Source organism: Salvelinus fontinalis, chromosome 34 (assembly GCF_029448725.1).
Source record: "Salvelinus fontinalis isolate EN_2023a chromosome 34, ASM2944872v1, whole genome shotgun sequence".
In the NCBI taxonomy this organism is placed as follows: Eukaryota; Metazoa; Chordata; class Actinopteri; order Salmoniformes; family Salmonidae; genus Salvelinus; species Salvelinus fontinalis.
The window spans coordinates 25,957,495-25,985,056 of record NC_074698.1 but is presented as its reverse complement, the minus strand read 5'-3'; the positions used below and the strand labels follow the sequence as shown (position 1 = coordinate 25,985,056).

At 42.9% G+C, this 27,562-nt stretch overlaps 1 protein-coding gene across 1 annotated transcript; it reads right to left on the bottom strand.

Moving 5' to 3' along the window:
* Positions 1-21: 21 nt before the first annotated feature.
* LOC129833616 (calcium-binding mitochondrial carrier protein SCaMC-3-like) lies at positions 22-25,716 on the bottom strand. Its single transcript, XM_055898309.1, has 10 exons — positions 24,736-25,716; positions 12,767-12,890; positions 11,927-12,014; positions 11,735-11,846; positions 11,191-11,349; positions 10,847-10,999; positions 10,263-10,376; positions 9,954-10,121; positions 8,925-9,075; positions 22-6,754 (listed from the first exon to the last, which is right to left on the bottom strand). Exons 1-10 carry the CDS (start codon positions 24,952-24,954, stop codon positions 6,573-6,575), a joined length of 1,470 nt encoding a protein of 489 aa, XP_055754284.1. The 5' UTR covers positions 24,955-25,716; the 3' UTR covers positions 22-6,572.
* Between the last annotated feature and the right edge of the window lie 1,846 nt (positions 25,717-27,562).

Genomic DNA, 27,562 nt, shown 5'->3' with positions numbered 1-27,562 from the left:
AAATCCCCCCAAAAATGTCCATTGGAATTTGGTTGTGCTTTAATATGGTTGAATGCATAGTGATAACACATTGGGAATTCAACAAACTTCTGTCTCTCCTTTTGAGTGGGTCAATAAAGGTAGAAATATCTCTGATCAACATCTCATCCAAAAATGACCCACATTATCCACGTTGAAATGACTCTGTGTTGTTGTTTGTGTCACACTGCTTTGCTTTATCTTGGCCAGGTCGCAGTTGTAAATGACAACTTGTTCTCAACTAGCCTACCTGGTTAAATAAAGGTGTCACGACTTCCGCCGAAGTTGGTCCCTCTCCTTGTTCGGGCGGGTGTGTTCGGCGGTCGAAGTCGCTGACCTTCTAGCCATCGCTGATCTTCTTTTCATTTTCCTTTGGTTTTGCCTTGTCTTGTATCACACCTGGTTCCAATCCCATTCATTACATGTTGTGTATTTAACCCTCTGTTCCCCCGCATTGTCCTTGTCGGTGATTGTTTGTTTGTAAGCTATGTGCAAGATATGTTCTGGTGTGCGACGGGTATTGTACCCACTTGTATTATTTTGTATATGTTGGTTTTCAGAGTTTTTGAGCACTTATTAAACTGCTCCGTTTATACCAAGTTCGATCTCCTGCGCCTGACTTCCCTGCCACCAGCACGCATTCCTTACAAAAGGTGAAATTAAAAAATGAAGTGGTTTGCCCAATGGCTGAGCTCATACAGCAGGTTTAAACATTCTCATTACGTCAATAGAATACAGGCCTATAAGTGGGAAAGGTTTGACAGACAGTGAATGGAAAATTAAAACTGCAAAGAAAAATGACTTGAAAATAGCTTGATTTGTAGCAATTTCAGAATCTGTACCTATAAGAGTATGTACATCTTATTGACATATAATGCAGATATACAGTCAGAGATGCTCAGGCATCACCTCATGCAATAAAATGCTGTATTTATTTGTAGATCTACCAATTTGGGCCAACCCAATCCACCACATTCACCAGACAAGGTAAATAGCAATTTCCTTGAAAATAAAAGTGCCATACGAGCAACCATGCCATGGCAATGCATTTCTATAGACAATAACTACAGTTCTGTATCATTTTCTACACATACACAATAGATCATTTTAGAAATAATACTGATCATAATACTTGCAGAGTATATGTAACGCAGAGTTCAATAAACATATTGCAGCAACCCTGTGATACACATACTACGGCCACTGCCAAGAGGGCTAGTCCTATTGGCACTGCAGCTACAGTAGTGTACATACCCAGCATGGGAGTTTCTGGTTTCATACCAGACAGAACCAACAACCCCCCGAATTCTATACAATACAGTAGCCCCAAAATATCAAGCAATGAAAATAATAAAATGTGCATTCTAGTCTCCCATATTTTACTTCTTGATACAATCTACGCCCGCATTGATGTCTGTTATGAAGACGACGAATAGATAGTGAATATTATTACTTAGAATAAAAAGGCAGGTAGGGGGTGGTAGCAGCTATATTCAAAACATATATCCAGCAAATATTTTATCTGTTTGTAAATTAAGTAAATATAATGAAGATTTAGGAAGATAAGTAAACACAAAACTTGTGGACAGAGCAGCAGTCTTAATCACTACAAGAGCTCCAGAGAACATTAACAATGACTATCTGTCATTAAGCAATTACAACTCATGCAATAAAAACAGAGTGAAGGCTAATTTTACTTAATGGCTGTTTATAAAGTGCAGAGAGAGAACAAATGGATGTTACTGAACACGAATGACTGTCGACGAGTCAGTGAACGGAAAGGGTTTTCCACCAGTAGCCTTTATAAATGGCATATATTATCATATTATAAAGAAGAGGGTTAGACTGCACAGTTTTATAAAGGGTGTTAATAAGTATAATTAATCTGAAAGACAGAGCAGTCTAAAGACATAAAATACAGTTTGAGTCTAATGTTTTTTTTAAATATACTAGCATGCACTAATCATGCTCTACGATGACATATTCTGCATATTTAAGGCATCCCAACACTAAGAAGCATTCAAGCAAGCATTCAAAGTATTTTGAAAGAAAATATGATCTTAAAATACTCCATGAAGCAAGCATTCACAACCATAGCTTGCAATGTTAACAATGTATATATTTTTTTACAATATTATTGTTTACTATGGAGGTTACGCTCAATTAATTTCTTATCTAAAATACAGGAGTTGCTTTCAGTATTTTTCAAGTAAATGCATTACTCATCTGTCTACAGTTATCTCTTAATAACTTCTCTCTCATCTACCCTTTTCATTCCCTTTTCCCCTTTCTATTTCATTTCAAGGAACTACTATCTAAAACTTCTCCCTTTCACGTATTTCCCATCCTGTTAAAAAGTGATACAAGTCTGGCCAAAGAGCCAGCAAAGATATAAAGGCTTAGGAAAGATATTTAAAATTGAATCACCAGTTAGTTAATTAGGCAAATAGAAGGCTTTCAATAGTCATGATGGACATGATGGTGGAAATCTCATCAGGGAAAGCAAGTCATTGGCTTCCAAATGACAAATAACACGTGTGACATATGAATCAATATGAATCTATGTCAGCAGCAATGTTTGATAGAATCTATGTTATGGTCTTTGCTCATCAGTATGTAACAACACCTAAGCAGCTTATTCAATTTACTGCTCTAATTTAAACCTATTGACATCCATCAGAGAGACCATTACTGTATCCCAATACAACGAGGGCAGAGTATTGGTAGAAAAATTATATTAATCACATAACTTATCATAGAATTAAAGGTAACTACTTTCTCATTCTTAACCTAAATTAAACTACAGTAAAAGTTAATTGTGCCTGGGCTATGAAATTATAATGATGATGATGTGCATTTCGTAGAATTACATGTAGAATCCCATAAAATTGGTTACTATTCATATAATTCTAGAACCGATTTAAGATCTCTGTGGAGCATTCATCCAGCCTATACAGTAATTGGTTTCCCCAATGTTTGCATTAGGGTGTCATGGAAAGGTTTGCGGCACTGTCAGATACCTCCTGGACGATTCATCCTGCTGCTTTCAGTATACGCTATTATGAGGTCCACACTATAGTGAGGAGTTAGTTAGTTAGTTAGGAAACAAACTGTACTGTAGTGCAAAACCTACTAAATAGATGCACAACACAATGGTGTCATGGAGGACAAACATAGTCTCTTAATATCTGCAACAAAATGGTTTGGCCAAGCCTCAAACTGAGCCCATCCTTTCAGGTCTGATCTTTATCTAACTACCTCACATGATGCAGGAGCCATTACACACAGAACATGGACTAAGTATGCACTCCAGACTGGGAGATAACCTACAGCACATTCCCTTCCACCAAGAGCATGGAATTCCTGATTATGACACACATTGATTTATTTAACTAGGCAAGACAGTTAAGAACAAATTCTTATTTACAATGACGGCCTACCCCGGCCAAACCCGGATGACGCTGGGCCAATTGTGCGCCGCCCAATCGAACCATGGTCTGTAGTAACACCTCTACCACTGAGATGCAGTGCCTTAGACCACTGCGCCACACGGGTGTCCATCATAGATGGGTAACTTTCCTTCTAATCAGCAGTGGTGTAAAGTAATTAAGTAAAAATAATTGAAAACAATACTTAAGTAGTGTTTTTGGATATCTTTACTTTACAATTTATATTTTTTACAACTTTTAATTTTACTTCACTACATTCCTAAAGAAAATTATGTACTTTTTACTCCATACATTTTCCCTGAAACACAAAAGCAGGACAGGAAAATTGTCTAATTTATACACTTATCAAGAGAATATCCCTACTGCCTCTGATCTGGTGGACTCACTAAACACCTGCTTTGTTTGGAAATGATGTCTGAGTGTTGGAGCATGCCCCTGGCTATTCATAAAAAAAAGGAAAATGACGCCATCTGATTTGCTTTATATAAGGAATTTAAAATTATTTATACTTTCATTTTGATACTTAAGTATATTTTAGCAATTACATTTACTTTTGATACTTAAGTATATTTCAAACCAAATACTATTCAAATAGTATTTTACTGGGTGACTTTCACTTTACTTTTACTCAAGTATGAAAATTGGGTACTTTTTCCACCACTGCTAATCAGGGACTGATTCATACCTAGGAAACCAGGGGAGTGAGCTCTCTGGACAATTACTGACATTAATTGATCTATTAACTACCAGGACAAGACAACTGGCAATAATGCTGATTTTGAGGCCAGGAAGTGTGAATCCCCCAGGACCAGCAGATGCAAAATAGCCCCATAACATGAAAGACCCACTACCACATTTTAAAGTAGGTATGGGGTTATTTTCTGCATATGCATATTTATTTCAAAGCAAAACCCACCACTGGTGTGCGTGGCCAAATATCTTTATTTTCACATCATCTGACCATAGCACTGATTAAAATCCAAGTGCCAAAGCTGTTTAACAAACTCCAGTAGTTTCCATTTGTTGGACGACATGAAAATATAACTCTTTAGCCATGTACACCAGTGCTGGATTTTTCGTGGAAAGAAAGAATGCATATGCAGAAAATAACCCCATACCTACTGTAAAATATGGTGGTGGATATTTCATTTTATGGGGAAATGTTGCTACCAATGGTCCTGGGGCCCTTGTTAAGGTCAACGACATCATGAATTCTACCCAGTACCAGGACATTTTAGCCAAAAACGTGGTTGCCTCTGCCAGGAGGCCGAAACCTAGCTGCAAGTGGATCTTCCAGCATGACGATAACCCCAAGCACACATCAAAAGCCACAAAGAAATGGTTAATTGACCACAAAATCAACATTTTGCAATGGCCATCTCAGTCTCCAGACATGAATCCACTTGAAAACCAGTGGTATGGAGGAATGGTCTAAGATCCCTCCAATGTGTTCTCCAATCACATAAACATTATAGAAAAAGGCTCAGTGCCGTTATCCTCACAAGGTTTGGTATTGAAAGGTAATGAAAACAGGGGTGGCAGTAAATTTGACCCCTTTTTAAAATGTGTTTTTTTACTTGTTAAAGCAAGAATCCTTAGTTGCTACATCCATTTTTGAACTTATAAATTAATGATATATACCCATTGATTATTGAAGAATATAACTTATAAATGCCTCAAGAGCTTAGTTGAACTGTCGTACCCCATCAGAACCCAAAATATAACCTTGTTTTACTCCAATGTTTGTAAACAATGTCAATGTAGAGCCTCAAAACATGGTTAAAACTATCATTTTCATCTCATTGATGGTCAGTCCTTGCATCCGTAGCTCTGTCTATGAATTTGAGAGTGGTTACATTTCTCCAGGCCCTTCCCTCAGATTTTTACCAAAAAAGTGTTTGGTTGACCGCTTTGTTATTTAAGGATTCTAGATTTAAACAAAATCTCTTTCTCTGAGTAATTGTCTTAGTATAAAATTATATCATGTTCAATTTCTTTGAACCAGACAATATAGCTCAAAATGTGTATTATTTAGTATTTTGTGCTCATCTTTATCAAGGGTGCCAATAATTTTGGACCTGACTGTATGTATATAAGAGACACTTGAAATAGGGGAGAAACATTCCCCTAAACAAATAGGGGAGAAAAGTGCAAAGCCCTTCATGGACTAGGTCGGAGGAACAGCTCTGTATAAGACCCTGTATAGGTATCTCTTGCAAATGTGTTCAGAATCTTTCCCTTACAAAATACATACTGCAACAATATGCAGTACATCATGTAAACGTCAAAAAAGTTTCCTCGTTTAAGAACTTTAGAAACTCCCCCATTAGAATGTACTTTTTTGAGAATAGCAACTGAAGACAAACACAGTGAAGACAAACACATGTAATCCAATTCTAATCTCTTTTGAGATATTGAAATAAAGAGTAGGGTACTTTGGCTTGGTAGTGTTCTAGCAACAGCACACTGTGGAACAACCCCACATTTTCTGCTGTGTAGTAAAGAGCGAATATACAGTACATGTCAAGGTCATTGGAGGAAGATCACTTTATATTCACAAAACATGAAACTGACCTTAGATAAGGGCCTACATATAGGTATACAAACTGTACTGTGTGCTTCACTGTGTTTGGTTGGAGGGCAACACACAGACTTATTGTGAAGATGTGACTATAATGGTGGTTACAGCTCATAAACAAAGAGGAAGAATGGCCTAGATTCTGCCGAGACACGCACACACACTCTCTCTCTCTCTTTCTCTCTCTCTCTTCCACCCTCTCTCTCTCTCTCTCTCTCATTCCTTCCCCTCACACCTCCTCCTCCTAATCTGTCTGACACAGCAGTTTCTTACAGACTTCAGCTCAGCCTGATAGCAGACTCTTCCGTCTTTCTTAATGACGGTACAGCGTCATTGAGGGGCTGAGAGATTCAAACAGTGAGTATATCTTTCTAGCTAGGTGTAAACGGGAAGCTTACTGAATGTGTATGAAAAGGGTGTACTATCTGTCTTCTATCCCTCAATCCTCTGCTGTCTTCCTCTCCATCTTGAAATCCAAGAGCTGCACTCTATATCCCGCTCTTTTTGCTGTCTCTCACTTCCTCTCTCTACGATTTCACACCCAGAGCCTTCTTCATGTGTTCGTATACCACGTACGAGATGCTGACAGCAGGAATGACCTTCAGGAAGTTGGGGGCGATGCCGCGGTAGAGCCCAGGTACCCCGTCATGTGATATGATGTGCTTGAACTGACCGACCATGGACAGCTTGGGCCCCCCCTCAGTGGAGGCTGGTGGAAAGAGGGAAAGAGGGCGAAAACGTCTGTTGTTCAGTTCAGTTATATCCGTTAGATAGCTATTAATAGATAGGGGAAAGGGGGATACATAGTAAGTTGTACAACTGAATGCATTCAACTTTGTTTGGATAGCCCGAACAGTAATACAGTGCATTCGGAAAGTATTCAGACCCCTTGACTTTTTCCACATTTGTTACGTTACAGCCTTATTCTCAAATTGATTCAATAGTTTTCCCCCCTCATCAATACCCCATAATGACAAAGCAAAAACAGGTTTTTAGAAATTGTTGCCAATTTATACAAAAACCCCTGAAATATCACATTTACATAAGTATTCAGACCCTTTACTCAGTACTTTGTTGAAGCACCTTTGGCAGTGATTTCAGTATTATGTATTCTTGGGTATGACGCTATACGTTTGGTAAACCTGTATTTGGGGAGTTTCTCTCATTCTTCTCTGCAGATGCTCTCAACTTGTGTCAGGTTGGATGGGGAGCTTTGCTAAACAGATATTTTCAGGTATCTCCAGAGATGTTAGATCGGGTTCAAGTCCGGGCTCTGGCTGGGCCACTCAAGGACATTCAGAGACTTGTCCCGAAGCCACTCCTGCATTGTCTTTATTTTATTTTATTTTTTATTTTATTTTATTTTACCGTTATTTTACCAGGTAAGTTGACTGAGAACACGTTCTCATTTGCAGCAACGACCTGGGGAATAGTTACAGGGGAGAGGAGGGGGATGAATGAGCCAATTGTAAACTGGGGATTATTAGGTGACCATGATGGTTTGAGGGTCAGATTGGGAATTTAGCCAGGACACCGGGGTTAACACCCCTACTCTTACGATAAGTGCCATGGGATCTTTAATGACCTTTAATGTCTTGGCTGTGTGCTTAGGGTCGTTGTCCTGTTAGAAGGTAAACCTTTGTCCCAGTCTGAGGTCCTGAGTGCTCTGGAGCAGGTTTTCATCAAGGCTCCCTCGGTATGTGGCTCTGTTAATCTTTGCCTCAATCCTGACTAGTCTCCCTGTCCCTGCCGCTGAAAAACATCCCCACAGCATGATGCTGCCACCACCATGCTTCACCGTAGAGATGGTGCCAGGTATCCTCCAGACATGACGCTTGGCATTCAGGCCAAATAGTTCAATCTTGGTTTCATCAGACTAGAGAATCTTGTTTCTCATTGTCTGAGAGTCTTTGGGTGCCTTTTGGCAAACTCCAAGTGGGCTGTCATGTGCCTTTTACTGAGGAGTGGCTTCCATCTGGCCAATCTACCATAAAGGCCTGATTTGTGTAGTGCTGTAGAGATGGTTGTCCTTCTGAAAGGTTCTCCCATCTCCACAAAGGAACTCTGGAGCTCTGTCATAGTGACCATCGAATTCTTGATCACCTCCCTGACCAAGGCCCTTCTCCCCCGATTGCTCAGTTTGGCCGGGCGGCCAGCTCTAGGGATGTCTTGGTAGTTCCAAACTTCTTCCATTTAAGAATGATGGAGGCCACTGTGTTCTTGGGGACCTTCAATGCTGCAGGAATGTTTAGGTACCCTTCCCCAGATCTGTGCCTCGAAGCAATCCTGTCTCGGAGCTCTATGGACAATTTCTTCGACCGCAAAGCTTGGTTTTTGCACAGACATGCACTGTCAACTGTGGGATCTTATATAGACAGGTGTGTTCCTTTCCAAATCATGACCAATCAATTGAATTTACCACTGGTGGTCCAATCAAGTTGTAGAAACATCTCAAGGATGATCAATGGAAACATGATGCCCCTGAGCTCAACATCGATTCTCATAGCAAAGGGCCTGAAGACTTATGTCAATAAGGTATTTCTGTTTTTTATTTTTAATAAATGTGCTAAAATGTCTAACAACCTGTTTTTGCTTTGTCATTATGGGGTACTGTGTGTAGATTTCTGAAGATAATCTTTTATTAAATCCATTTTAGAATAAGGCTGTAACGTAACAAAATGTGGATAAAGTCAAGGGGTCTGAATACTTTCCGAAGGCCCTGTAGATATAGGGTAATAGGTTGACATAGTAGGTAGTAATTCATTTATTATAGATTATGTTATAGAATGTAGTAGAATCTATATTATCTATGTAATATCATCTATGTTATGTAGTAAGGTAGAAGGTAGAATTGCAGTTCAGTTGTACACCAGTCTCACCCTGGGCCTGCATACGTGTTCTAATGAGAGCCAGGGGGTAGGAGGCCAGTTGTCCACAGGTACTAGACACAGTACCACAGCCCAGCAGTACCAACACCCCCGGGTCAGCAGAGCCCTTACTGTACCGCTGGAGCCAGGCATTCTTCAGAGTCTGAGAAAGGGGGAGGGGAAGAGAGAAGAGGAGAGGAAAGAAAAGAGAAGGAAAAAATAAACAGAGAGAAAAGAGAGAGGAGAAAGAGGAGAGAAGGGATAGATAGGCTACATTGTTAATTTGACTGATATTTTATTGTGTTAAAAAATGAGAACATAGTATAGAGAACCACGGCTCATTGACTGCTAGTAAAAGTAAAACTCAAAGTTCACTTAAACACATAAAAGTCATTTTTACGAGAGAGCTGGGCAACAGTAACAGCAGCATACATACTGACTGGCATTTCCTTGAGTACAAGGGACAGGGCCAGTGATGAGATTTAGCTTTCCCAGAAAACATCAAACACAGCTGGCAGGTAGACACACACACACACACAGGGCTGACCCCATTTAGTTGACTGGTCGATTGCTTGGTCGATAGGCTGTTGGTCGACATATATATTTTTTATGGCAGACGAGACACTTGTCTGACTCGTGCCTGTCTCAGTAGACTAAAACATTGCGGAGGTCATGGGGATGGCACAGTCCATCACTCTATCCTATTACCGGCAACTTCAGGAGCGTACCGGCAGAATCTACGAAGGCTAGCAGCAGCGGGAGGAGGAGGGTCGAGAACTGATTTTTTTCTTCTGGTTATCTTGATCTCTGGCTCCCTCTTGAGTCATTTGTGTGTCTTAATTATTTAATCAAGCAGTGCGCTTAAAGCATCAGGCAAGCTCAGTGCATATAGTTGATTTTATTAAAACATATAAAGGTGTGTCTATATATGGAAAAATATACGTTTATACATTCCGACGACGGTCAACCAAGATTTTTGTTTTTTCTTCAGGGACAGCCCTATGCTCTCTCTCTCACACACACACACTTTCTCACACACACCTCGTAGACGGCCAGGTCTATGCCAGCATACGGTATGATGCCAAGTGTGTTGGGCACGTAGCCCCTGTAGAAGGCTCGCATCCCCTCCTTCCTCAGGATCTGATGGGCACAGTCTACAATGCCAGAGTACTGGCCAGTCTTCCTCAGGGTAAGACGAGTCTTCAGCACCTGGGGAGCGAGAGAGGGAGGAGAAAGGGGAAAAAGAGTGGGTGTGCAAGGAAGAGAAGGAAAATGAGAGAAAAGTCCTATGTTTCTATATTCAATAAAAAGTCTGTCTATCTTTCTGTCGGTCTGTCTCCCCTCACTCACCTCCATAGGGTAGATGATGGTCTGTGCGGTGGCTCCAGCCAGAGAGCCAGCGATGAACCTCTCCTGCACCCGCAGAGTACCCGCTTCATTTCTGCCCCGGATCAACCGCTTGATCTAAGATGGAGGAGTCAGAGGAGACAGGGGGGAGAGGAGAGACAGGCAGGTGGAAGAGAGGCAGGGATATACAGGGATTAAGGCATGAGAGGATAGATTGTGGGAGGTGGGAGAGGCAGGGATACAAAGTGAGGGGGAGGTGTAGATTGGGGAAGATGGGGGTAAGGGGGGAATACGTGAGTCACACTGGGGTGGAGGAGGAGAGTCAGAGACACAACACGTAGAGACACAGGGTGTGTCTGACAGGGTGAGAAACAGAGTGTGTGTGTGAGCAACATTTCACACCTCAGTGTGGGTGTGTGACTCCTTCATTCCTATGCTTCACTAATGACTACCCCATACACCAGAACTTATTTACAGATGTGTGTATCAGTGTTCTCCTTAGATTAGTCCATAATAAATCCAAATCAACCTCTGGGGCCTCTTACACCCACATTTGTATACAGGTGTGTACAGTCCTCTTCCCTCACCTGTTCGTAGGCCATGAACTTGATGGCAGACTCTGGGGCTATTTTGAGGACGTTGATGCCGTTGCCCCTCCAGAGGGCTCGTACACCCCCCTCCTGGACCATCCCCCTCAGCCCCGTCCACAGCTTGATCCCCCTAGAGCTGGAGCCATGCACCTAGAGAGACAGCAGGCTCAGTTACTCTACTAACATTCTGTACATCAGGGGTGGCTAACCCTCCTCCTGGAGAGCTACTGGATGTGCAGGCTTTTGTTCCAGCCTTGCTCTAGCACACCTAATTCTACTAATCAGCACTGCACTGACCTCTAAACTCTGAGCCTGTAGTAAACACAACAGTAACCCTTCACCTGTAGGAAGACCTTGAGACGGTCGAGGGGGGCGGTTCCTGTACGTGACACAGCCCCTGCCATCGCCCCGGCAACCAGCTGCCTCCACACTACACCCGACTGGCGCTCTTGTTGGGAAAACTCTGGCGGGACTGTCATGTGCTCTCCGATGTCAAACATCTGAGGAATCACAGAGAAACACACTGGTCATTGAAATAAACTTGATTGGAATCCAGAACTATCTGTATTCACCAAATGTAAATTACATGATCCCTTCTCTAAGGTTTCCAAACTAAAATTCCTGGATAAAGCATCAGAAACAATGTAAACTATAACATAAAATGTAATTACAGGGTAACTATAGAAACATAGATTGAGAAAATGGCCACAGTTGTAATGAAAGGATACTGGCTAAATTATTTGTTTCTATAGTTACTATGTAATTACATTTTATTACATCAATATTTGAAAATTCCACGTAATGCTATCTGTGCTACTTCATGTTAAGCAAAGTTCTAAACCAGAGTGTAGAGATAGAAAGCATAGATAGGCAGTACTGAATGACCAGAGAGTGTTTCCAGTAGTGAGCGATGCCCTCCATGTTGTGAAGAGGGTTAAACAGGAAGTGATCTCGCCACTCATTCCAGTTGATAGTCATGGTGCCGTCCCTGTCCATACTGAGAAAACACACAGAGCAGTGTCAACACACACACACACACACACACACACACACACACACACACACACACACACATACCTCTGTAGTATTTTGATGGCGTGTTCTGTGGACACCTCCAGTCCCAGGTTGTGCAGCGATTGTTGAATCTCCCCGACATCAATGCGCCCTGCATAAACAGTGAATCCCATCAGTGCCTACAATATGTAATATGTGCCTACAGGCATACAGTACAGTTAGAGCACAGTGATGTGTGTGTGTGGCCACTTTGTGAACTACATGCATTAATGTGGTATGATACTAAATACCATTCATGCAGTCATACCACACATTCAGATAAATTACCATAGCAGTGCAATGTGACATAGAATGCTCTGTGCATGTATGAACAATTTAAACAGTGTTTTGTGAGTGAAAGGACATTGTATCCAAATGGCCCTCCTACATGTGTCTACTTATGTGTGTTTAGATCAGACTTGGGTTCAAATACATGATTATCTAAGCAATAAGGCCCAAGGAAGTGTGGTATATAGCCAACATACCACGGCTAAGGGCTGTTCTTATTCACGACACAACACGGAGTGCCTGGATACAGCCCTTAGCCGTGGTATATTGGCCATATACCACAAACCCCAGAGGTGCCTTACTGCTATTTTAAACTGGTTACCAACTTAATTAGAGCAGTAACAATATATGTTTTGTCATACCCGTGGTATACAGTCTGAAATACCATGGCTATCATCCAATAAGCATTCAGGCCCCCGAACCACCCAGTTTATAATGTTATTTAAATACTTATTTTCTGTGTGTGTGAATGCATTAACTGTAAGTCGCTCTGGATAAGAATGTCTGCTAAATGACTAAAATGTCAAATGTAAATGTGTATGCATGTGCGTGTGTGAGTGAGGTGGCCATGCCGACCGTCATGGTTGTGGTCCAGTGTGTGGAACATGAGCCGCAGTTCCTTCTCGTGGGCCCACAGGTACTGAGAGAACTCCTCAAAGTCCAGCAAGCCATCATGGTTGGTGTCACTCTCACGGACTATCTGCAGGAGTAGGATTGGGGTGAGAGGAGGGGTAAAAATAGCAGATAGGGAGGGGGTGAAGGGTCAAACAGTGTAGGGGACAGGGGGTGAGAGAGAGGTTGAGGGGGATTTGACAAGGTGAAAAAGTGTGGGGTGGGTTGGGGCCAGGGGTGAGATTTAGGGTAAGGTGATAGTTTGAGGGGGTGAAAGGTAAATGGAGGGAGTGAAGGGAAGAAGCAGGAAGGAGTGCGTGAGAAATGACAACAAAGCCTATCGTTATTTTACAAGGTCATAACCTGCAAACATAAAACAATCAGCAGAACTGTTCTATATTCATCCTCTCTAGTGCTTCCTCAAACAAGGAGAGGAAGAAAGGAAGAAAGAGAGAGAGAGAGAAAATAGAGTGAGAACAAGAGTGAGAAAGAGCGAGAGAATAGTATAGAGAGAGCAAGAGAGCGAGAGTGAAAGAACCCCTACTCTGACCTCGCCATAATCCGCTTCACTCCTGTGCTCAGTGTCCAGTTAATCTTCAGTAACAATCACATGCTACTGGAATCTGACCTGAACCAATGCAGTTGACCAATACACACACACACACACACACACACATCACACGGAAAGGAGAGATTTGCTCAATCTTGGCAGCAACGTTTTCAGAATCTTGTCTAAGCCTATCAAGGGGTTCTTTCTGAGTCTGTCCGTCTTGTATTTTTAATGAATACATCCACGATGAATAAGCGGTTAAAGAATCCACAAAATCCTTGACATTGTTAATGAGATAGCGGGGCAGCCTTAGGCAGCCTGGGTTTCACTTTTGGTTTGTGGGTGTTCGTTGCCGTGTCAGTGTTTGTTCGCCACACGGTACTGTTTCGTTCGTTATTCTTCGTTTATTGTTTTGTTACAGTGTTCCGTGTTGCTTATTAAAAAGACATGAACACTTACCACGCTGCGCTTTGGTCCTCCTCTCTTCCACCTAACGACAAGCGTTACACCCTCCTCCATGACACAAATATAATCAGAGCAAGTCTATTTAAGCATTCCCAGACAAATACATTCTGGTCTAGAGGGATATTGCCTGTGGTGTCTGAAAACTCCCAGAGGAGATTTGAAGGACAAGCACAGCTGTGGGTGATGATGCTTAGCTAAACTAGCCTACTATTTGAGTATGGAGATAAAGCTAAACTAATCTGCTGCATGGCTGGGGAGGGATGATGCTATGTGAAAGGAGTGATGCTAAACTAAACTTCTGACTGTGCTAATTTCCTTTATGCTAACCTAAATGACTGATTAGATATAACCTGAGGAGTGCTATCTGTGTGCTTCTGTGTGAGTGTTACTTAAAGCAAGTGCACTATCACCTACAGTGCCTTCAGAAAGTATTCATACCCCTTGACTTGTTTTGTTGTGTTACAGCCTGAATTCAAAATGGATTAAATTGATTGTTTTCTCTCACATATCTACATACAATACCCCATAATGACAAAGTAAAAACACACCCCTGAATCAATGCATGTTAGAATCACCTTTGGCAGCGATTATAGCAAAGAGTCTTTCTGGGTAAGTCTCTAAGAGCTTTACACACCTGGATTGTACAATATTTGCTATAGATTTTCAAGACGATTTAAGTCAAAACTGTAACTAAGCCACTCACAAACATTCAATGTTGTCTTAATAAGCAACTCCAGTTTGTGCTTTGTGTTTTAGGTTATTGTCCCGCTGAAGGGTGAATTTACCTCCCAGTGTCTGTTGGTGTAACGGCTGTCGCTCTCCTCATCCTCGGATGAGGTGAGGAGAGAAGGATCTTCAGACCAAAACGCAGCTTCAGGGAAATAAGCCATCTTTATTATAAAATACGATGGCAACACGAAACGAAACAAAACACTTTCAAAACTACAAAACAAGAAAACGACGTTGACGAAACCTGAACATAAACTTACATAACTAAACATAAACTCACGTACAGGAACCAGACGGCATCGAAACAAAACGAAACAAACAAACGCTACAGTCCCGTGTGGTACGAACATACATACTGACACAGGAGACAATCACCCACAAACAAACAGTGAGAACGCCCTACCTAAATATGACTCTTAATTAGAGGAAAACGCAAACCACCTGCCTCTAATCAAGAGCCATACCAGGTAACCCAAAACCAACATAGAAACAGATAACATAGACTGCCCACCCAAAACACATGCCCTGACCATAAACACATAAAAAACAACATAAAACAGGTCAGGACTGTTACAGTTGGAAAGTAGACTGAACCAAGTTTTCCTTGAGGATTCTGCCTGTGCTTAGCTCTTTTTTCAATTTTATTTAACCAGGAAAAGCCCATTGAGACCCAGAGTCTCTTTTTCAAGGGAGACCTGGCCAAGAAGGCAGCAACAATCAATACATTACAGAATTAAAACATACAACAATACAACAACATGATCCAGCCTAATAAAAGCATTTGGTACAATGTGCAATGGTGAATGAGTGACTTGGCATTTGTAATAAAGCGCAAGGATGCATGATAAACAGAGTTCAGTCTCTGTAAGACGGAGGAGGTTGCATGCATATGTAACGGATGTGAAATGGCTAGCTAGTTAGCGGTGGTGCGCGCTAGCAGCCTTTCAGTCGGTTACGTCACTTGCTCTGAAACCTAGAAGTAGTGGTTCCCCTTGCTCTGCAAGGGCCGCGGCCTTTGTGGAGCGATGGGTAACGATGCTTCATGGGAAACCGTTGTTGATGTGTGCAGAGGGTCCCTGGTTCGCGCCCGAGGCGAGGGGACGGTCTAAAGTTAAAAACTGTTACACATATATAACAGGTCACCATAATCAATTACAGAGAGAAAAGTGGCGTGAACAAGCTTCTTTCTAGCCATAAGCGGGAAGCAAGCTTTTACAAAAATAAAAACACAATTTCAATTTAAGCTTTGTCACAAGATTATCCACATGAAATTGTAATTGGTCAAATTGGTCAAGAAACTCAAGTTGAAAATGTGAGCCACAGGTTCAGTAATAATAGCAGCTGCTATCTTTAAGAGGTAGGGGTCCAGGATGTCTGGACCTGCAGACTTTTTAGTGTCTATAGCCTTTAGTGCTTTATAGACCTCAGTATAAGAAACAGGCTCAAAGTTAAAATGGTTCACATGAGGGCTCTATTCCGTTTCAGAACTCCCTAGTCCTTGCCGATGACAATCATTCCCATAACATAATGCAGCCACCGATGCATACTTCAAATGATGTGCAAACAGAGTACGTATTCGAGAAGTGACCTCTGTTCTTCGTTTCGCATACTTTGATTTGGACTCATACGCTGACCCTCCTGTGCTCCAGTTTATGTTCTCAGAGCACGGCAGTATGCATTTTGAGAAACACCCCTTGAATCCGGCGAGGCTCTCTTGCTCTACTGGGCTATGTGGCTCTACTGGGCTCTGTGGCTCTACTGGGCTCTGTGGCTCTACAGGGCTCTGTGGCTCTACTGGGCTCTGTGGCTCTACTGGGCTCTGTGGCTCTACAGGGCTCGGTGGCTCTACTGGGCTCTGTGGCTCTACTGGGCTCTGTGGCTCTACTGGGCTATGTGGCTCTACTGGGCTCTGTGGCTCTACTGGGCTATGTGGCTCTACAGGGCTCTGTGGCTCTACTGGGCTATGTGGCTCTACTGGGCTCTGTGGCTCTACTGGGCTATGTGGCTCTACAGGGCTCTGTGGCTCTACTGGGCTCTGTGGCTCTACTGGGCTCTGTGGCTCTACTAGGCTATGTGGCTCTACAGGGCTCTGTGGCTCTACTGGGCTCTGTGGCTCTACTGGGCTCTGTGGCTCTACTGGGCTATGTGGCTCTACTGGGCTCGGTGGCTCTACTGGGCTATGTGGCTCTACAGGGCTCTGTGGCTCTACTGGGCTATGTGGCTCTACTGGGCTCAGTGGCTCTACTGGGCTATGTGGCTCTACAGGGCTCTGTGGCTCTACTGGGCTATGTGGCTCTACAGGGCTCTGTGGCTCTACTGGGCTATGTGGCTCTACTGGGCTCGGTGGCTCTACAGGGCTCTGTGGCTCTACTGGGCTCTGTGGCTCTACTGGGCTCTGTGGCTCTACTGGCCTCTGTGGCTCTACTGGGCTCTGTGGGGACTTTTCTAATCGGTTTATCCACACCACAGATGCAAGGTGTATAGAATTTTATGTGAAGAGAAATCCCCAATCGTCAACTATCATAACCATATTATCTGGACTGAATGGAAAATGTCTTGCAAAAGGGATGACTTCAGTAGTCATAAATCCAGCCATTCTGCCAGCCAGGCTGAGTTGAACTCATGAGATTGTGCAGACGAGCAGTGACACAGTAGTATCCCAAATCGCTGGTGATGACAGTTTAAGCTGAGGACTGTTTCGCTAGCACATACTGAATTATGTCCCGAGATTCATTTGATGGCATTGAGGAGTTTACCACATCAGTCACCGGCTTCATTAATGAGTGCATCGACAACATTTTCCCCACAGTGACCGTAAGTACATACTCTTGTTTTGATTCCTTGCCTGTTTGATGGTTCATCGGAGGGCGTAGCGTAATTTCTTATAAGCGTCATGATTAGTGTCCCGCTCCTTGAAAGCGGCAGCTTTAGCCTTTAGCTCAGTGCAGATGTTGACTGTAATCCATGGCTTCTGGTTGGGATAAGTTCAAATCCTAGTATGAAACCCAGTGACGCAAGCCTACCAGACTAGCTAACTATGCTCGCTTCGAGGCAAGCAACACTGAACTATGCATGAGTGTACCAGCTGTTCCGGACGACTGTGTGATCACACTCTCTGTAGCCAATGTGAGTAAGACCTTTAAACAGGTTAACATTCACAATGCTGCAGGGCCAGACGGATTACCAGGACACGTACTCAGAGCATGGGCTGACCAGCTGGCAAGTGTCTCCACTGACATTTTCAACCTCTCCCTGACTCAGTCTGTAATACCTACATGTTTCAAGTGGACCCCCATAGTCCCTGTGCCCAGGAATGCCATTGTAACCTGTCTAAATTACTATCGCTCCGTAGCACTCACATCTGTAGCCATAACATGCTTTGAAAGGCTGGTCATGTCTCACATCAACACCATCATCCCAGACACCTTGGACCCACTCCAATTCGTATACCGCCCCAACAGATCCACAGCTCAGGTAGTCTCTATTGCACTCCACACTGCCCTTTCCCACCTGGACAAGAAGAACGCCTATGTGAGAATGCTATAAACTGACTACAGCTCAGGCTTCAACACCATAGTGCACTCCAAGCTCATCACTAAGCTAAGGACCCTGGGACTGAACACCTGTCTCTGCAACTGGATTCTGGACTTCCTGAAAGTCCGCCCCCAGGTGGTGAGGGTAGGCAACAACACATCCACCACTCCCTGTTCACCCACGACTGCATGTCCACTCACGACTCCCACACCCTCATTAAGTTTCCCGACGACATGACAGTGATCCCCAACGCCTGATCCCCAACGATCGCCTGATCACCAACGATGATGAGACAGCCTATAGGGAGGAGGTCAGAGACCTGGGAGTGTGGTGCCAGGACAACAACCTCTCCCTCAATGTCAGCAAGACAAAGGAGCTGATTGTGGGCTACAGGAAACAGAGGGCCGGGCACGCCCGGTTCACATCGACAGGGCTGTAGTGGAGCGAGTCGAAAGCTGCAAGTTCCTCAGTGTCCACGTCACTAAGGATCATGGTCCACACACACCAACACAGTCGTGAAGAGGGCACAACTACGCCTCTTCCCCCTCAGGAGGCTGAAAAGATTTGGCATGGGCAGTCAGATCCTCAAAAGGTTCTACAGCTGCACCACTTAGAGCATCTTGACTGGCTGTATCACCGCTTGGTATGGCAACTACTCAGCAACTGACCACAAGGCGCTAAAGAAGGTAGTGTGAACGGCCCAGTACATCACTGGGGCCGAGCTCCCTGCCATCCAGGACCTCTATACCCGGCGGTGTCAGAGGAGGGCTGTAAAAGAAAGACTCCAGCCAACCATCATAGACTGTTCTCTCTGCTACTGCATGGAAAGTGGTACCGATGCACCAAGTCTGGAACCAACAGGACCCTGAACAGCTTCTACCCACAAGCCATAAATGGTTAGTCTGGGTAGCTTTTTGATTAACTATTTAACTATCTGCATTGACCCTTTTTGCACTAACTTTTTTGACACATCACATACATTGCTGCTCCTGTTTATTATCTGTCACTTTATTCCTAGTTACAGTATATGTACACATCTACCTCAATTACCTCGTACCCCTGCACATCGACTCTGTACTTGTACCCCGTGTACATAGCCAAGTTATCGTTACGTTTTATTTCTCTCTGCATTGCTGGAAAAGGACCTGTAACTAAGCATTTCACAGTTAGTCTACACCTGTTGTTTACAAAGCATTTTACAAATAAAATTAGATTTGAAGACTGAAGTTAAGATGTGTGTGTGTGTGGTGTGTGTGCGCGTGTGCGCCAGACACTGATATTAAGGTCAGGCGGGGTCAGGGCTGCACCAGGTTTGTGTTACAGTCATACGTTTAAAATATTCATCCAGGGAAGTGTTGCTTTCCCGTCATGTACTGGGACAAGCAGATCAGAAAAGCATGCATCAGTATTGTATTGAAGCGAGAGTCTTCAGATAGCCCTGGTGACAGGCAACTTGAGTTGGAGGGATGTGTGAAAATAGCACTGGTTAATGTTGTGTTGTTTTGAGTTAGAGAGAGCAGTGGAGTTTTGAAATAGGTCCCAGATGTCTGGGTAATGGAGCACTGATCCAGTGCTGCTGGTCCAATCTCTGCTGTTCCGCCTGTGGCTATGGAACCCTGACCTATTCCCTGGACGCGCTACCTTGTCCCGGACCTGCTGATTAGTCTCCCTCCCCCGCCCCCGCCCCCCTCGACCTCTCTCTCTCTCAACCTCTAAATGCTCTGCTATGAAACGCCAACTGACCTTTATGCCTGAGGTGCTGACCTGTTGTACCCTCTATAACCACTGTGATTATTATTTGACCCTGCTGGTCATCTATGGGTTTCTGTATAAGCACTTTGTGACGACTGCTGATGTTTAAAGGGCTTTATAGATACATTTGAATGAGCACTCTCTTCCAAGGAACTCTTTTAAAATGCCTCTCACTGCCTGTAGAACACTCTGCCTGCTTCTCCTGTGACATCACAGGGCCAAAATAGAGCACTGGGACACCGGCTAGACTGGACCATAGCTCATAGCTCAGGCAGTTGAAGACTTGATATGAGAGGCCTATACACTCGGAATAAGTGAAGCAGGTTAGTTCCTGTTCATTGTACTAGTAGGCTATAAACAAATATACTTATTTATAGTAAACACAGGAACTACACAGTTGCCTATGTCAGTGCTTCTCAAACTGGAGTCCACTAGGTACTGAAGGGGTCCGCGACAAGATCAACCATTTTTTTACATCATTTTTTAATAAATATATTTTTTAAATCCCTAACTGAAAAACTATGTATTTTATATATATATATTTTATCACAGTGCTGTTATTACAAAACTACCACTAACAGGTCCCGATCATCATCATAAAGGGAAAAAAACATTTTGTTCAAATACTATACCTAACGCAACAATTTTGTAATGTTAGTAGGAGATATACATCTTTCAAATGATTTGCCACGGAGTGGCAAAGCGGTCTAAGGCACTGCATCTCAGTGCAAGAGGCATTACTACAGTCCCTGTTTCGATTCCAGGCTGTATCACCAGCCGTGATTGGGAGTCCCATTGGGCGGCACACAATTGGCCCAGCGTTGTCCGGTTTTGGTCGGGGTAGGCAGTCATTGTAAATAAGAATTTGTTCTTAACTGACTTGCCTAGTTAAATAAATGTTCAATTAAAAAATATATAATAATAAAGTGCTCTGTACGTCATTAAAAATGCCTTTGAATGACCGAAACATCACCCATAACATTTTTACAATATCAAAATGCTCAGAATTGAAGAAATTGTACCCTTTCTCCCATCTCTAACTATCAGGAACCTGAAAGAACAGGCTGAGTGGGCGGGGAGCTTATATCATGAGCTCGCCTTGAATGACAGCTCTTTGAAACACCCTTACGGTCGTTGCCAGGTAACAGGGTAAACAATGGGCCACATGTCATTCTGACCCTAAATAGTATTCCTCAACCCATTTTCTCTGCAAAATGTTCTCAACAGAGCTGATAATGAACTTAGATATCAGTCAAACAGCAGCAATACACAATTGCATTTCTATTGTTTTGTAACTAATTACTGTTCACTGATACACTTCTTCAGAAGAATTAGTCAAGTCTGAGTCCCCTTAGAAGCTTAGACATAAGGGAATGTACATAAAAACAGCATACAATAAGTGTACTGGACAATTGATTGGTGCCTCTGTATTAGCCTTATAAATGACAATATGTTCAGAATTGTATGTATTGATCAGACATTTATTTGTTCATTTACATTAGGCAAGCATATCTGAAATATTGATCAACATGGACATTCATGAGAAATAAAGGTGAGAAATAATGGTGAGACATCATTTGACATAAAAAAATAAAATAGAGCCATAAGCCGCAATATAGGCACCCGGCTGCCCTACAGTGTACATTGATTCTTACCATTTGTAACTTTCATCTACCGTCCAAATGTAAGAAAAAACGATATGAAACAAAAAGTGTTATCATATCATGTAAAAGTAAATTACTTAGACTTTGGGAAATGCAACCAACTACAGAGATTGATGGGACGGGATCGGGAGCGGAGGGGGACCCATGTACCCCGCTTCAATCAAGCAGGCTTCAGTCACCCACTTGGCTTCAGTCACAACATTGAAGCTGGAGACAAATCCAGGAATGGCCTCCTCCTTGTCAGGCCTCTTACACTGGGCAGACAGGGGTTCTGGAATGGACAGCTCGCACATCTTCCCCACATACGGCACTGGATCAAGGGTGACCTTGTTGAAGAGGAGATCCAGGAGCCTGTCTACGTAGCCTGTAAGGGTTTTGAAAAGGGAAATGTTTGTTAAATGGTAAATGGGTAGTGAAATTTATTTTATTTTATTCACTGTTCTGAGTTATGACGTTATCATGTTGTTGATGTAGTGATCTACTCATTCTACAATGTGTTTTCTGGTGTTTTTGAAGTACTCATTTTGAAATATGCAATATTTAGTGAACTTTTCAATGTTTTTATTTGGAATTTGTGTGTGCCTGAAATTTGAAATTAATATTTATGATTTGAAATGAATAATTATGACTTACAGTATTGTTGGGTCTGTCTTCACAGGCTTTACAGCATATCCCCCCTTCTTTTATTCCGTCTTCACTTGATCTGTCTTCACAGGCTTTACAGCATATCCCCCTTTATTTTTACCGTCTTCACAGGCTTTACAGCATATCCCCCTTTATTTTTACCGTCTTCACAGGCTTTACAGCATATCCCCCTTTATTTTTACCGTCTTCACAGGCTTTACAGCATATCCCCCTTTATTTTTACTGTCTTCACAGGCTTTACAGCATATCCCCCTTTATTTTTACCGTCTTCACAGGCTTTACAGCATATCCCCCTTTATTTTTACCGTCTTCACAGGCTTTACAGCATATCCCCCTTTATTTTTACTGTCTTCACAGGCTTTACAGCATATCCCCCTTTATTTTTACTGTCTTCACAGGCTTTACAGCATATCCCCCTTTATTTTCTCTGTCTTCACAGGCTTTACAGCATATCCCCCTTTATTTTCTCTGTCTTCACAGGCTTTACAGCATATCCCCCTTTATTTTCTCTGTCTTCACAGGCTTTACAGCATATCCCCCTTTATTTTTTTCTGTCTTCACAGGCTTTACAGAATATCCCTCTTTGCCTTGGGAAAGCTGATTTTGTATCATGGCATTCCTGCTGCGGTGGTTGCCTGGAAAGATGTGCAAACCGAGTAGATGTTGAATTTTCTAAAATGTATATCATTAGAACCCCAATGACACAAGCTACAACAAATATAAGACAACAACCCACATAATTGAATGGCAGAATATAATTTTCAGGGGTAAATTATAAATACTATACACACCAGAACTCCTTTTGTGGACAACATTCCTTCATATCAGCTGTGTGCTGTCAGTTCTCAGACTCAATGTAGGGGGCTTAGGGATGGACGAACAAAAACCATATAGTGACTATCAGCTGTGTTGCAGAAAATATACCGTCAAAGTAGTCACAGTTCCAGCCACCGTGTCAGACTCATACTTACATTATGGTCAGTGCTTGCAAGATAAACTGATCCACTGTCAATGATGGTTCAACATCCATCTTCAGTATTAGCTTCCTGGCAAGACACATCAAATATTCTCCCCAATGAATAAATCAACGTTGCTCGAAATGTGCACTGCACACCGATATTATGATCCTGTCCACCCGAAATGAAAAGCAGCCACTGCTTTCGGATGTCTTCGTTCTTCAGAAAATAGTGTCATGTTGAATTATCCCTATGGCATCCAGTCACAACACAGTGTGTTTTTTCCGACATGATGGTAAGTAGCTTGCTAGCTATAAGTTACAACACAGATGAAATGTTGAGTTACCAGTATCGTTCTGCCACGTTCTACTTGAGCTATTTATGATTTGTAAACAAAGCCGTATGATGCGCACATGTGATGGCAGTTTTAAGGCGTTACATATTTAAATTAGTTAAGATTACAAGACGCTACCATTGGTGTATGGCCCTACTTGACATTGCATAGGGACAGCAGGTAGCCTACTGGTTAAAACGTTGGGCCAGTAACCGAAAGGTTGCTGGATCAAATCCCTGAGCTGTCGTTCTGCTCCTGAACAAGCCACTGTTCCCCGGTAGGCCGTCATTGTGAATAAGAATAAGTTCTTAACTGACTTGCCTAGTTAAACAAAGACAGAAGTAATTCCTGAATTCAAGTGTTTGACATGGGGGAGGGGACCAGTAACTTCATGATCAACTTTGTTAATGTACCAGCTACAGTAATTTTTCACTGGTTTCATCCAAATATCCTCAAATGTTATGAAAACATGATGTTCACTGTTTAAAGGGAAAACTATTTTTTTTAAATGTGTTGTTTAAACGTTAAGAAATGTAGAACAGTTGTCACAACAACTGGTGGTAGTGGTTAGAGTGTTGGACTAGTAAATGTTGCAAGATTGAATCCCAGAGCTGACAAGGTACAAATCTGCCGTTCTGCCCCTGAACAAGGCAGTTAACCCACTGTTCCTAGGCCATCATTAAAAATAAGAATTTGTTCTTAACTGACTTGCCTAGTAAAATAAATAAAAAATACACAAATTTGGCCAAGGGGTCTGTGGAAGAAGTTGGTGCAATACAATATACCCTTAGATGCACAACAGGGCCTGGGAGGCTCACAGTACTCAACTAAAAACCTATTGTATTCCATCCAATTGTTGTTTACATTTTACTTTCCATGGCTGAAGTATTGGTTAGTCTGGCCATGCATGCACTGCAGCAGTCATGAAACTTCTTGTATGCTATTTTTTATTTTTTTACCCCACTCTAAAGTCTGAGTTTGTTCTGATTTTGAGGGGGTCCCTGATGAATTTGCTATCAGAAAAAAAAAGTTTAGGAACACCTGGCCTATGTCATACATACTATACTGTATGATCAGTTTGTGTTGTTTGACAGGACATAATCGTCTTACTCCTTACTCAGCCAAGAACAAACAAACACACACACACACACACACACACACACACACACACACACACACACACACACACACACACACACACACACACACACACACACACACACACACACACTATTAATGTGCCATGCAGGCTATAATTCAAGGGATACACATGTCTATTACCCCATCATCACTTTTCCTCTCACCTCCTCCGCGTCACTGCGAAGTAAACCGCGGGCAGCGAGTCCTAACCTCAACTCGTTGATGTCGACTTTACCGTCTTTATTGAGGTCCAGTTGGTCGAACAGTTCGGCCCATCTCTCTCGCGTTTCCGGTTCCCTCCCAGGGTCCGACACACTTTTGTCTTGTTCTTGACAGCGAGCCCGGGTCCAACCAAAGCAGAACCGAGCCCTGCCTTCACCCATGTGAATGGGAGACTTGTGCAATCCTGGTGGTGGTGGCTATTATCCCAACCTGCTGCCGCGAAGCAGGCGTAGAAAATTGAAGGAGCGCTTTTTGTTCTAATGACTCCCAGTGGGTATCGTTACGATAGCCTACCTATTCAAATCCCGGAACCATGGTATATCGAAATGGCACGATAGCCTTACTGAAATAACTGATGTTCTCCCTCGGTCTCGTTACCGAGGCACCGGTTTAATATACCGAGTCGTTGTCGAGAATGTCAGTACACCGGGCGCGGTGTAAACTCTCGGTGCCTGTAATATTAATCCCCGTATCCGTTACGTATCTCGTAACATCGGCGATGATTAAATCCATGAACTAATTCAAATGAATTAGTCTGTTGGTCAGGGGACTGGCTCTGCCTTTCGGATATGCAGTGAATCCCCCATGCAACGAAGCGAACCAAGCTCCCGGTGTTCGTTATATTTTATCACAGCTACAGCTTTGTGTATGCATGTAGGATACCGGGTGGAATTTCTATGCTGTAATCTCCGACAACGCGCTCAATGCGGTGTTTGTGTGTGAGTGTTCGTGAGAGAAAGAGTTCCCTTCTACTTTTAAAGGTTCGAAGTTAGAACAGAGTGGTTAGGTGTAGCTGTAGTAGTAGAAGCCTAACAAAAATCATCTACTTTCACCTCTGCAGGTCCATCCTCTCCTCCCCCTCTCTCGTAAGATTATGATGCTTCCTTCTGTTCATTACATAGCCGTTATCATTATCGCAGCTGCTCATATCACACACACACACACACACACACACACACACACACACACACACACACACACACACACACACACACACACACACACACACACACACACACACACACACACACACACACACACACACACACACACACACACACACACACACACACACACACACAGCATCAAATCCCTCAAACTGTAATTGTAATCTAGCCTCTACCACACAACAGGCTACCACAGTATCCTTAGGCCTAAACACCTTACGGACATTTCATTCAACTGAATTCTGAATTTGTAATGCTGGAACATTAATGTGATCTCCATTTTCACAGTGAAAGTGAAGGGTGCTGTTGGCTGCCTCATCCCCATTGAACCCATTGATAGGCTCTTATTGGGTATTAGTAGATACATAATGGGGTTTACACGCCGTGACGCGCCTCTGGCGCACTGTGACGGAAACCGCCCGGTCAGCATGCATGGGATATGAGAGATTGCAGAGACAGTGGGAGGGAGGCTCATGACACAGTTCTAAAAATGTTGACATGGACCAGTAGTAGCTCAATAAAACCAAAGTGGACTACAAGATATTCTCTCTCTCTCTCTCTCTCTCTCTCTCTCTCTCTCTCTCTCTCTCTCTCTCTCTCTCTCTCTCTCTCTCTCTCTCTCTCTCTCTCTCTCTCTCTCTCTCTCTCTCTCTCTCTCTCTCTCTCTCTCTCTCCTTAACCTTAGTCGATGCTAGGTGGATATTTTCTATATAATTATGATGGTTCAACGCATTAAATACTTCAGTTTAGACACATTTCCTTGTTCAAATAAATCAAAAATCAATTCCAAAAGTAATGTTACAGTGTTTGCATTAAAATAGAAGGGTATTAGCATACAAATAACTAAACAGCAGCAGTAAAATAACAATAGCGAGGCTATATACAGGGGATACCGGTACAGAGTCAATGTGCGGGGGTCGAGGTAATTTAGGTAATATATACATGTAGTCAAACAAATCACTTAAAAAAGCAGGTTAAGTAGGTCACCTGCTCACATTAGTCTACTCCAAAATAAGTCCAGCATCCGACCAGTGCACTGTGCACACGCCATTTGAATGGTAAGGGACATCTATTACAAACACCATAAGTGTAATGTAATTCAGCCTACAAAGTGGCACGTATTCATGGATGCCAAGGGAAGCCAGGATTCCCTCAAAATTTTAACAATAAAAAAAGGGAAAAACGTATTATTTATCGTTCTTGTCTATCCGTGTTTCATAATTTTCCACCGGTTCACAAGAAGCTGAATCTATTTCACCAGAGAAAGCATCCGAGTGAGACAAACAGCTCTCCTCTTGTCACGACTTCCACCCAAGTCGGTCCCTCTCCTTGTTCGGGCTGCGTTCGGAAGTCGACGTCACCGGCCTTCTAGCCATCGCTGATCCACTTTTCATTTTCCATTTGTTTTGTTTTTGTCTTACACACCTGGTTTCAATCCCCCAATTACTTGTTCATTATTTAACCCTCTGTTCCCCCATGTTTGTTTGTGAGTAATTGTTTATTGTATTGCGGTCCGTATTTGTGGCCTTGTATTTATTACGACGCGTATTGTGATATATTTGAGTAAAATTGCTTTCATTACTCATATCTGCTGTCCTGCGCCTGACTCACCTCACCAGTTACACACAGATGCTTTACAGAATTACTCACCTGCGAATGGAGTCAGCAGGAGCAGACGCCCTCCTGGTGGCGGTAGAGGAGCGCGTCCAGCAGCACGCGACCATGTTGCAACGTCTGGGCACCGCCATGGGCCGCGTGCTGCATCACTGGGAGAGAGGAGGAGGTCGTCCAGCGCCTCCACCAGCCCCACTACAGCAGGCCC